The sequence below is a fragment of the Carassius gibelio genome, chromosome A19 (assembly GCF_023724105.1).
Source record: "Carassius gibelio isolate Cgi1373 ecotype wild population from Czech Republic chromosome A19, carGib1.2-hapl.c, whole genome shotgun sequence".
In the NCBI taxonomy this organism is placed as follows: domain Eukaryota; kingdom Metazoa; phylum Chordata; class Actinopteri; order Cypriniformes; family Cyprinidae; genus Carassius; species Carassius gibelio.
The window spans coordinates 16,323,692-16,336,398 of record NC_068389.1 but is presented as its reverse complement, the minus strand read 5'-3'; the positions used below and the strand labels follow the sequence as shown (position 1 = coordinate 16,336,398).

Below are 12,707 nucleotides of genomic sequence, written 5' to 3'. Positions count from 1 at the left end.
GAGTCATTCTAATGATCAACAATGCTATAGACCCATGAGATTTGTAGGGTCAGGCTAATCTCCACCTCTCTGTGCACATGATGGGTGGTCCATTCAGCCCTTGGTCGCTTGGTTTTTCTCATCTACAAGGCGGGAGCAGAGTGGAAAGCCAGTAAAGCTGAGTTTTGTAGTCCGTATTAACATCTTTTACAACAATGATGAAAAGTATATTAGTAGATATGCTTACAGTAAAGGCTTAATCACATGCACCAAAAAATACCACCAAACACTGTACAGAAAAATCCCAAAGGGGATATTTCTTTATGCTTTATGCAAAACAGATATCATTTACTTTATACAAACTGTCTGATTCCCCTCTTTGCGTTGAGAACGGTAGTCTGTTTTGAATCATCGAAATTCTGCAAGCATTCTGGTGGGCAGTTATGACTCAGCCAGCTGGTCCATTCAGCACTTCTTAAGTCTTTGAATGTTCAGTTTATGTCAGCATGGCAAACTACTAGCTAACACTGAGTGTTGTCATAGAATGAGGAGCCAAAATCCATAACAGCACGTCTGCTTTTGCATACACAATAACGACATTCCTGTAACTGTCAAGAGAGAGAGGAAATTGATTTTTTTTAGCTGCTTGAAGGCCGGGTGATAGGGGGATTCCAGACACAGGAACATTAATCAGGAGAGCCAGAGAGTCCACGCTCACTGTAAGCAACCCCCTGCCTTATCTATCGCACGGTTTTTTTTTTTTTTCTCAGTATGTGTGGGGTGGGGTAAAACGGAGGGGATATTTTCTAGTGGTAGATCCCCAGGTGAACTCAAAGACTCACACGCCCAACGACTTAACAGCCAGCAGCCCCTTATTAAAGAACTGAAACAACATTTTTGCACAGCAGCCAAAACCACCGAAACCACACAACTGACAAAAGCCACTGGCAGTCATTCAGATTCTGCAAACTGAATGAGATGTAAAAAAGTGGGTTAATGTAGCATGCTCTTGAACTCCTTTGTATATGTGACATGGACCATGGTAACAACTGTAATTAGATATGATATATTCAGTATTTGCATCTTGACATCTTAACTAAATTTAAAAATGTGAAAAATCAGCCATGTTAAATATATGCACAAAAAAGCTGCTGGCTTAACTTGCACTTTATCTAAGTAGAGAAAACACACACTGTCCATTTTAGTTTATGTGCTGTCTTTTGACATCCTCAAGAGAATTTGATATTAAAGGTTGGCATCCATTTTATGGAGGCAAAAGTCACTGTACAACCTGTGCAGGTTTCATTTTACACATTATACGCTTGTTTTCAGGCACATGTCTAACAGGTAGCCTTTCAGTGCTACATCTGATTGGACATCACCCATATCGGTCTCAAGGAATCTATTTGTATGTATGATTGCATGTCACATTACTAAAGCTACTAAGACAACATCAAATACATGTACTGTACTTCAGGCTACAAAGATAAATGTTTGACGCGTGTCACCTCTGTGTGTGTGGTATTTTTATGACATAATATGAAATTTAAGAAAAACACTGTGCTGCTTAAGACACTTGTGCAGCCCCATTACTCACCACGGAAGTAAGAGCCATCTGAAAGCTGTAGATCCGAGCCAGACCAAAATCAGCCAGCTTGATTTGTCCTCCACTAGTGACTAGAATGTTTTGAGGCTTAAGATCTCGATGAACTACACGGTGGGAGTGGAGGAAATCCAGACCCTGCAGCAGCTGGTACATCATATCCTGCCAAAACAAAACCAGAAGACCGGAATCATTCCAAATATCTTTTAATAACCTTAAGTGGATATACAAAAAAAAACTGAAATGACTAATATCAAGATACACACACACACATTGTTTGTTTTTGTGAAAAGTGGGGACATCCCATAGGCGTAATGGTTTTTATAATGTAGAAAGTGTATATTCTATCGCACTTCACCAACCCTACCCCTAACACTAACCCTCACAGGAAACTTTGTGCATTTTTACTTTCTCAAAAAAACCTCATTCTGTATGATTTATAAGCGTTTTGAAAAATGGGGACATGGGTTATGTCCTCATAAGTCACCCTCTCCTTGTAATACCTGTGTCATACCCATGTCATTATACAAAGTTGTGTCCTGATATGTCACAAAAACATGCCCCCACACACACACAGTATATAAACTCACTGGCCACTTTATTAGGTACACCTTAGACCCCATTATGCCTTCAGAACTGCCTAAATTCTTTGTGGCATAGATTCAACAAGGTGTCGGAAACATTCCTCAAGGAATTTGGTCCATATTAACATGATAGCATCTTGCAGTTGCTGCAGATTTGTCTGCTGCACATCCATGATGTGAATCTCCCATTCCACCACATCCCAAAGCTGCTCTACTGGATTGAGATCTGGTGACTGTGGAGGCCATTTGAGTAAAGTAAACTCATTTTCATGTTCAAGAAACCAGTCTGAGATGATCTGAGCTTTGTGACATGGTGCATTATCCTGCTGGAAGTAGCCATAAGAAGGTGGGCACACTGTAGCCATAAAGGAATGGACATGGTCAGAAACAATACTCCGGTCGGCTGTGGCATTTAAACAATGCTCAGTTGGTACTAAGGGGCCCAAAGTGTGCCAAAATATCCCCACACTATTACACCACCAACACTAGCCTGAACCATTGAGACAAGGCAGGATGGTTCTATGCTTTCATGTTCTTTATGCCAAATTCTGACCCTACCATCTAAATGTTGCAGCAGAAATCAAGTCTCATCAGACCAGGCAACATTTTTCCAATCTTCTATTGTCCAGTTTTGTTGAACCTGTGCGAACTGTAGCCACCGTTTCCTGTTCTTAGTTGACAGGAGTGTGGTCTTCTGCTGCTGTAGCCCATCTGCTTCAGGGTTCAATGTGTTGAGCTTTCCTAGGTTGTAATGAGTGGTTATTTGAGTTACTGTTGCCTTTATATCATCTCTAACCAGTCTCCCCATTCTCCTCTGACATCAACAAGGCATTTTTGTCCACACAACTGCCACTCACTGGATATTTTCTCTTTTTCAAACCATTTGGACCAGAGATGGTTGTGCATGAAAATCCCAGTAGATCAACAGTTTTTGAAATACTCAAACCAGCACGTCTGGCACCAACAACCATTCTATGTTCAAAGTCACTTAAATCCCATTTCTTTCTCATTCTGATGCTTGGTTTGAACTTCAGCAAATCATCTTCACCACATCTAGATTCCTAAAGGCATTGAGATGCGGCCATGTGATTGGCTGATTAGCAATTTGTTAAACCAAGCAATTGAACAGGTGTACCTAATAAAGTGGCAGGTGTGTGTGTGTGTGTGTGTGTGTGTGGTTGAGGGGAGGGAAACAGTGTGCATGTGCCTTTAAACCTAAATTATAGCAGATGTTGATAACCGACATGATGGCAGAGCAGGAAAGACATACAGCCTTAAGGCTCCATCTCTGTAGGCCTCTGCTTCCCTGCAGCTGTCCCAGGATCACAGCTAATTGTGAATTGTCTCGTTCTGCCTAAGGGCCGATATGAAATCAGACCATGATACTGAAATTCAAAACAAACAAGCAAAAGAAGAAAAACACACACAGGAACACGCACTAAAAGAAGGTGGGGAGAAAAGACAGCAACGTAACTGTCATTTCCTTCAGTAGAAATTGACGATAATGGTTGTAGGTTTAACTGGCAAACGGATAAGAAAAAAAAAACAAATAGGGCACTCTGTAAAGAGGGATAGAAAAAGTCTTCGGGTTGGGGGAGCATTTGCTCACAGTTGCTGCTTAACTTGTTCCAAAGCAGAGGTATCAAGCGGTGGCAGCCTACCCCTGAGAAACTCGCTGCCAAGACCTCACAAGTGACATGGATCTGAGCCTGCAGCACTGTTCAATCCCAGACCAGCTGGTGAGTGATTAAAACCACTGAAACAATGGGGTGCACACTCAAGCAGAAAACAGCAAACGGCACGAGTCAGACCAGGCGAGGGGAAGGGGATGGAGGTCCTCACAATGTGAGCACTGGGGGCCTGCACTGGGAACGTGTGTGTGTTAGAGTCAGGCAGCCATTATAAACAAGGAGCTTTTCTGAATGCCAATCCAGCCATGACCTCTCAGACCTTCAGGCACAGGCAGTTATTCTGGGAGCTCCTAAAACGGCATCACCCCCTACCAGCTTCTCTGTCTCAGCCTAAAATGGCCCACGGTTGGCCCACTTTTTCCTTAAGACAAAGGTGAAAAGAAAGGCAAAGGTACACAACTGAGTCAGAAGCGTAACCCGAGGATAAATACGCATATCATCTCCTTATGTAGCATGTGTACCTTTTATGTACGTGTTATGTATCTGATTATCTTGACAAACAAGAGTCTGTGCTCATTTTCAGTGCTGTTTCTAGAGGAAAATCTGCAGATTGTGTTGTTTAATTGTGTAAATTGGTTGCTGCATATAATATTTTATAAGTAAGATTGTTTTAAATAAAGGACTACCTTTATTCAGAAAGGATGTATTAAATCAGTCGAAATTCTCAATTTATAAATACAAAATGTTACTTCATTTACAAATTAGATAGATAACTTTTGAATTCTAAAGAATGCGGTGGGTAAAAATAATCCTATTCATTAACATTAATTTAAGCATTCAATTATGAGTGATCTGCTTAAGTGATACTCTGGAAAGCACTTTAGTTTAGTGGAAAAATCAACCTTGATATACCTGTCATACAATCTCATGTTGTAATCTCAAAAGGAGTAACCTAACAGGAGGAATCTGAATGATTCTTAAAGACAGTTCTTTGTTGTAACATGCTATTCACACAACAGAGGCACCGTAATTTACAATCAAAACATTAATGCCTCAAATTAAACCAACCTGAAATAACAAGGCTTCGCTGAGAGGCATTCAGACTCTAAACAAAGGAAAGATTTGATAGCACCTGTCCTAAAGTACCTCTTCTTGGAAAAAGGGAGGGTAAAAAAAGCAGAGGAGAGAGTGGAAGAAAAAAAAAGAAAACTCCCCAAAAACAGCAGTCAAAACAGAGCCTCCAGAAGGCACCCCCCTTTCTCATGCTAATTCATGAGAGGCAGCCATATTGTTTATTGTACCCTGGCACAATGCAGGACATCTGCCAGTTAGCGTTAGTGTAATTCCTTCCCCATGCTTCATTAGGCTCTCCTTTATGGACCAGAGACAGGCCTCAGGAAGGCGCAGGCCAGAGGGCCTAGCCGCTCTCCCCAATGCAGGGCCAGCCGCTTGATCTCCTTCCAGCTCATTTGATTCCCGGGGCCTCTCTCATCAATTAGCATGCGGTGGGTCTGAAATGGGGCAGAAGTGGGCAGTTTGGGGGCTGGAATGGGGTGGAGGCTGGGACCTCTGCAATCTGGTGTCCTTAGGAGGGTTGTGAATAAGGTTGCTGGGCTTCTTTGGGAGGGTCTGCAACTGATGTCTGTTATCTGATGTCTGTGTGGCCTGACAGAATGAAGTCTCACTAATGCATATTCAAGAGCTCTTTGGTTAAAATATTCAGACTATGGAAGACGGTGTATTGCATAAATTAAGTATAAGAGACTATAAATTTTATTATATATTTCATAAATATAAATAATGTTTTTTTTATTATATGTTAATTTGTGACTTGATCAATTAGATTTTTTTCATTTTCATTTATCTTTCATTTAATTAGAAGAAAAATATGATTATATTATATGAAATATTACCAAGATCTTATTTCACTATACGAGTAATTTTATTTCATGATAACTTATATCATGATTCATAGGGATGGGCAGTATTTATCATACATGTATTTCAAATACGTATTTCAAATACAAAATATTATTTTGGTGCCAGGTTATACCAGGGATCCAATTTATTTATACACTTCTTTTTTTTATCAGTTTATCTTCAGTCATAAGACAAGATGGGCATTTTAACATAATATGTGCCTATTTGACTGTTGAAGCACAATGATTCCTAAAAGTATGGCAAGCCAAAAGAATCAGATATATGCTATAGGTAAATCGATACACAATCCTTCCTTAATGATATACAAAATTTGCAGAGGAAACCCTTAGGTGTCACTTTTTAAACTTTTCAAATGTTTCTTAGCTTCTGTTTCTATTTTAATTTGGCACAAGTGACAAAGAGAGAGATCAATGTAAGATGTCCTAGGGGGAGAGGTAGCGAAATTTGATGAATGGATTTGAAAGACTACCATGTGGGAAAAGTCAAAATAGATTACGGCAGAGTAGATGATCTGAAAAAACAAAACAAAACACCATTTCCGCTGAAAGCTTTCTGGATGAACGTAAGTGGATAGTGATACGGGACACACACCAGGCTTATTTCTAGACTAATGAAAATGATATCTGGCCTGAATTACTGATTGCCCCTTATGGAAGCCCTTTGCAGTCCACAGGTTCATTCTAGTGAAAGGCTGAGAGGGAGGCCACTAACATACACAGACACTTCCAGACTCACATACACTGAAGCAACATTCCTCTGGCCAATCTTTGGTGAAAGCCAGAGCTGAATGAAAATAGAGGCACACAGGCACCCAGCCCTTTAATTAGAAGCCCATCCACCACATGCACTGCCCATCAAAAGGACAGGACTATGTGATCTGAGGGAGCGCCATCCTTCATCTGCTGCTTCATCTGCTTTTTTGCTCAGGGTCTCAAAGTACAAATAAAAAATTCCTTATTATAATGTATAAAAAAAATAAAAATAAGAATACCTACTGAAAAATTATATGAACCATTGAAATGAAATTCTGCTTGAATTAAGCATCCATAAAACATGCTTACCTGTAACACAAGTTATTATTGTAGGTTTTCAATTTCAAAAGGTTTTCCAAATTTCCCTCAGTTTGCAGTATCAGTTCATTCTTTTCAGTTACAGCTTAAGGTCAGTGTTAAATGTTATGCACAATCCTTTTTACTTCCATACCCTGACTTATTTAGAGATAAAACTGGATTTTCAACTAGTAAAATTAAAGAAAAGATCTTGTTTTATCCCTAACAGTCAACATATTGTGGTTGAAACATATTGTAATTCATGACATCAGCAAAAATGGAAATCGTTTTAGAGACAGAGCAAATTATTTATTTTAATTAAAATATTATAAAACACAATAATTATAAACACAGTTATGAATTTAGCACAGTAAGACCAGGATTTACATTGAATATGTGCATTAAACTGCAAAAAGGGTTTGTTTTGATTTGTTGATGGGACCTTAAACTATAAAAGTTCTCAGCTGAAGGCATCAGGTTACTGTTTCTTTGCCTGATTGTCAATACTGAGATTTATTTGCTGGTGTGAAGGTACCTTTATGGTTTCAGGAGGCACTCCTGGATCAGGTGCTTTCTCCAAATATGTGGTTAAATCTTGGTCCACGTGCTCAAAGACCAAAGTAAGTTTGGTTTCCCGGTCAGTCCTGGAAACTGTGCATACGTCAAATAACCTAAAAAAGGGAAAGACATAATCAAGAACGCTTTCATTAAAAGCTGTCTGAGTGATCTCTGTAACTTATTTAGTATTTGACAAGTTCATAGAATACATATAAATAGATCATGCAAATTCTACAATATAATCTGCAATAAATTGAATGGAGCAGAAACCTTCTAAACAAGACAAGCTGACACTGTCCTCAAAATAACATTGTCATGACCTGTCAGCATAGCATCATCAATGCAAGATGGCCAAAAACTTGAGACTCATACTTGTTCTTCAAGGACACAGATGCATGCTCTATCACAACATAAGATATTTGACAGAAGGGGAGGAGTTCTCCAGTTGCCTAATGTCGCTTGCAAAGATAATGAATTATCCCAGACTTTTAGTGAAAGACAAAGTCAAATATCTGTAATCTACAAAAAGAATCTTTCATGGTAATGTTACTCGATCCCATGACATCATAAACTGAACCTCCAGGAAACGCTTCTGCTGGAATCCAGATTGTGCCTCCACAATGAAGCCTCTTTTAACCAGCAAAACATATGGCATGAATAATATTCTCATTATAAGCACTGAGAAGTTGCCTGCACTTTCACGGCGTTCCAAAAACACGGCCCTATAGGATTCTCAGGCCCCTACATCTCTTAATACTGTTCAGTTTTTTCATTTAAAACAATTTTCTTCCATTCGCTTTCATGCCTTGCGCTCTACAAAAAAAAAAAAAAAAAATTATTTAGAGCCCACATATACTTAAACTATTGGGGTCCAAAAGTCTGCAACCCTAATGAAAAGATTTAAAAAGTGGGAAGGTAAAAAAAAGAATCTTTTGATGTATAACGAATAAGAAATATTTCAGATTATGCACTATTTCTAGGTCACTAATCGGGACACTGATCATGTTCTTTTATTGAAGCTCAAAATGCTATTCGGAACATTTCAAATCATGCTGGAGAACATGATCATCAGGTTTTTGACAAACCTGTAGAGGTCACACGGCTTGAGCGCTGTTGTCATTAGAGCAAAAGATAAAACAAAAGGAAAAACAATATGAAAAAGATGAATTTGCTCCATGGACAAATTACAAACCAGCTAAATTTGTCTGGTCTAGCCAAAAGACTACAATATACATGTTCAGCAGCTTTTAGTGCACAACAGTCCATAGTAAGGTTAAAACCTTGAGCTAGGCCAGCCAATGACGTGAGTTCAGTCCTCAGTTTACCGAACCAGAACAAGAACTCCCCTGACGGAGTCATTGATGATCTAAATCAAGACTTTCCACCTACCCATTTTGACATTCATATGCCACCAAGCTAAAAATATCAACACACATTGCCAAAATAATACAAGATAACCTTGATGCCAGACACAGATGATAAGTAATTAAAATACATCTGTTCACAGTTGAAAAAGACAGCCGATTGCTCACAGATATACGTGCATCAATGGTTTCACATCTGCACATAAAGCTCAAAAATGGATAAGGTTTCAGTTGACTAGTAAAGGTGAATTATCAGAGCAGTGCATGTGTCAATGTTCCAAATAGCACTCTAATTATCAAAACAATCGAAGCCGAATAGCTGTTCCTTGAAGACATACGCATCTTAAATGCAAAGAGAGAAGACACTGTGGTTTGGTTCACTAGATAATGTTGCAGAGATGCTCTGCTTCTGAGGAAAGATGACTCATTTTATCATTATGGCTAGTCACTGACAGATATGAATACATCAGAGGCCAATGCTGATACCAATATAGCAAAAAGGATGCAGTAAAAAGGCTCAAATTAAAGTACAATATGTTTACATAATATTTTCACAAAATTCAGTGGCCAAGTTAAGATGATTATCATCTAATGCCAGTAATCTCAAATTAGCCAATATATACGTCTATTGCAAATTTAACAGCAAGCTCACCACACTTGAGCTGTTTTAGCAAATGAAAACTGAGTGGGCATAATGCTCTGCAAGAAAAGTAGCTGATGGGTGTGAATCCACCAAACTTATGCAGCCATCTTTAAATGGAAATAAGTGTTTCAGTTGTCTTTAAGTTCTTAGGGGATCTCCCTTGAACAAGGGTTGGTGAGTGCAAAATGACGTGACAGGAAATCATAGGCATGATATAGGGTATGTCTGAACCAACTTTTGGGCAATTTTACCCAAACATCTTAGGAAGCCTACACACTAGAGATCACTGAGTATTATGGATAAGATCACATGACATCTGACCCCCTATTTTGCATATTACCAGACCACCCCAGCTGACTAGAAGGACCAATAGTACTTAACATACTGCAACATAGCCAACCTAAAAGTTTTTTAACAACTGGTAGGGACAGGATTTTGAGTATAATATCCTCTGATATCAAGAAAAGTATATGACAGCAGTCATATTTCATATTGTGGGCCACAGAAAGATGCAGGAAATGAAACCTGTAATATGAGGAATAAAGTCATTTCCATTGAAGCACCAGGCTTTTCTTAACAGAAACATTTTGAATGTGCAATGTCTTCTTCCTCGCTCCTTTAATCATGTTTTAAAACATTACAATATTAAGGTTATCTACTTTCAAACAAACCCTTGCAGGAAATACACACAGCAAGAGGAATTATAGCATCATTTATAATCAACCCAAAGCAGACTTGTTATCATGCATCCCTCATCAATGGCACCACCAATCCCCCCACTTTTTTTTTTTACCTGACCACATTGGGATGCTCAAAGGACTCCAGCTGCCTCAGCACCGCCACCTCGCGGATGGTCGACAGCGGCATTCCCTCTTCTTCGGTCTGCACCCGAACTCTTTTCAGGGCTACAAAGCGGCCCCCGTTCTTCAAATCCCGTGCTTTGTACACCTTTCCGTATGCACCTTCACCGATCTCAGCCACCGGCTCATATTGCTGGGTCAAGCTCTCTTTGTCCATTTTTTCACACGGGTACTGCGTACTGCGGGGAATCCCGAAAAGTGACGAGCGCGCGGATATTTCACAAAGGCATTATTGGGAGAGCAGCGCTGGCACGTGCACTGCCTGTAGAGCGCGAGCACAAAAGGAGGCAGAGGTAAACACCAATGTGATCAAAGTTAAAACAAATCTTATCTAAGTACTGAAGATAATAGACATGTAGCTTAAACCATAAATACAACATACTCAAAGCTAGCTTAGCCGCCTTAACGGCCAAATAAAAAAAGTCCAGTTAATATATCAACGTTTGATGTTCTACATAATAAAGCACAGCCTATGTGTGAATGACAAATGATCTCCCAAGTGATATAAAGCAGAAATCTTTTAAATATCTAGTTAAAGTGTCAAATTATCTGAATTACGCCTGTTTTTTACGTTGGTTTTACAGTATCTCGAGCTAATAATGACTCGAAACGTGAATAACCATCAATTCTTTGCAGCTTGAAGATGCGCTTGAACACACAACTTAATTATTTTTAAAGAACTGTTATAAATTTTTTGAGTTAGAAATATTAAAAAGTTATTTTGGTTTCTTGATTTGACCTGAACAAAACTTGTTTTCATATTTTTTAATTATTATTATTAATTGTATTGGCTATAAAAATAATGACCTTTACATCCAGTTATAAGGGTCTACATGGACATCAATGTGATATTTCCTGTTTTTATAGATTTCTTGTCACATGACAACAAAATGGCTTAATACATGCTAGTTAAACCACACTGACAGACATTTATATATATATATATATATATATATATATATATTAAACAAATTAAATCTAGAAAAAACTACAATTACAAAAATAAAAATAAATAAAATAGTAGAAAATTGCCTTTAAAATATACTCTTTTCAGGAGATGCACCACCCTGACATATTTCACTTTAAGCCACACAAATATAGGCATATATGTAGTAAGTACAAATTATTTTAAATAATAAATACACATAAATTGTATATATAATCTAAATAATCATAATAGTGTTTAATTGAGAAGTTCAACAAATGTTAATCACAGAAAATGGCTCTTCAAATAATTCTGTATGAATTTGGTATTTAATTTTTGTCTGAAGAACTTCACGTCACTGATCCATAACTAGGCTACGTTTTAACCTTTGAGTCAACACATGTATCCCTAACGTACAGTAAACGACTGGAATAGACTCAAGCTTGGAATCTAACTCGTGCGCATATTGTCAATAAAAATAAACGGACTGAGATTTCTAAATGACTAAATTTTCCCTGCTCTTCTTTGTGCCACACGAGCCTTGAGCACGTGGTTGTCTACTGATTGCATTGTTTAGCCGTGCATATCAATAAAGCGCATGCATTAGCTTACACACTCAAACATGAACGCGTTTCTCTAATAATCCATCTAGAGTGCACGCAAAGCCCTGTGAATTCAAACACCCGTACTGAAAGTAGAAGTAACGCAAGTGAATGACTCTGCTCAGTATAGTTACCCCGTTTGTTAAATTCCGCCCGGAGAGTCTCGCGTCATTCATAAACTTCAGTAAGTTCCCACCGTCTCCTCACGCATCACAGCTCGTGCAGTGTCCTCGGAAAGGGCCACACAGGTAGTCCGATGGTGCACGCGCTAAGCCCCATCTCCCACCAGTACCACACCACTGCAACAGCAAATCAAGTGAAAGATCGTCTGATCAGTCCCTCGAGAGCGGGGTGGACAACAAAAAGTGACTGATATTCATCGATCTGCTATGGCCGTCCTTCCCCCTTTATGTTTTCCCATCTATGCAGGAATATGCAGCGTGTGTGTGCTCGGTCTCCTCCTCGCTTTCCCACGCTGGCTGAATGTGCCTTGACCCCCTCAGAGCAGTTTGACACAGAGCAGGAGTGTTTCCGCATTCCTCACCGACTACAAAGCCTAACCGCCTCCTCTAGCTTTCTCCCTGCCTGCTCGCTCCTTCACCATTCATACTGCTTTTTTGGTTTTTGTCTCGGTGTCAAAACGGGATCACCGTGGGGGAAAGAGCTGGGACGTGGAAAGGTTATTGGACGCCTCATCCCATCTAATGGAAACTTTGTGGATCTGAAAATCCAGACTTGTGGAGCAACAAATTGCCTCTTCTAAATGAATGCACAAATTGCCTCTTCTAAATGAATGCATGTTTTTTATTAACCTGATCAACAACTGCACTAATGGACTTGCAGGGATCTTGTACCGTTGATAATCTTTAATATGTTAAATCATGTTTCTAAAAATATGGCTTTTGTACTGGAATGATAAGAAATGCAGTACAAAATGTTTAACGGAAGAAGAATGTGATAAAGTGAAA

The 12,707-nt window shown here is 39.1% G+C and overlaps 1 protein-coding gene across 1 annotated transcript in view; it reads right to left on the bottom strand.

The window, feature by feature from the left end:
* LOC127935432 (cyclin-dependent kinase 6) overlaps positions 1-12,305 on the bottom strand; it is a 32,750-nt gene extending 20,445 nt beyond the window's left edge. Inside the window, exons 1-4 of the mRNA XM_052533289.1 lie at positions 11,874-12,305; positions 10,146-10,474; positions 7,323-7,458; positions 1,577-1,744 (exon numbers count right to left, since the gene is read on the bottom strand). Coding sequence (XP_052389249.1) covers positions 1,577-1,744; positions 7,323-7,458; positions 10,146-10,369 — 528 coding nt within the window. The 5' untranslated portion in view covers positions 10,370-10,474; positions 11,874-12,305. The remainder of the gene's footprint in view (positions 1-1,576; positions 1,745-7,322; positions 7,459-10,145; positions 10,475-11,873) is intronic.
* Between the last annotated feature and the right edge of the window lie 402 nt (positions 12,306-12,707).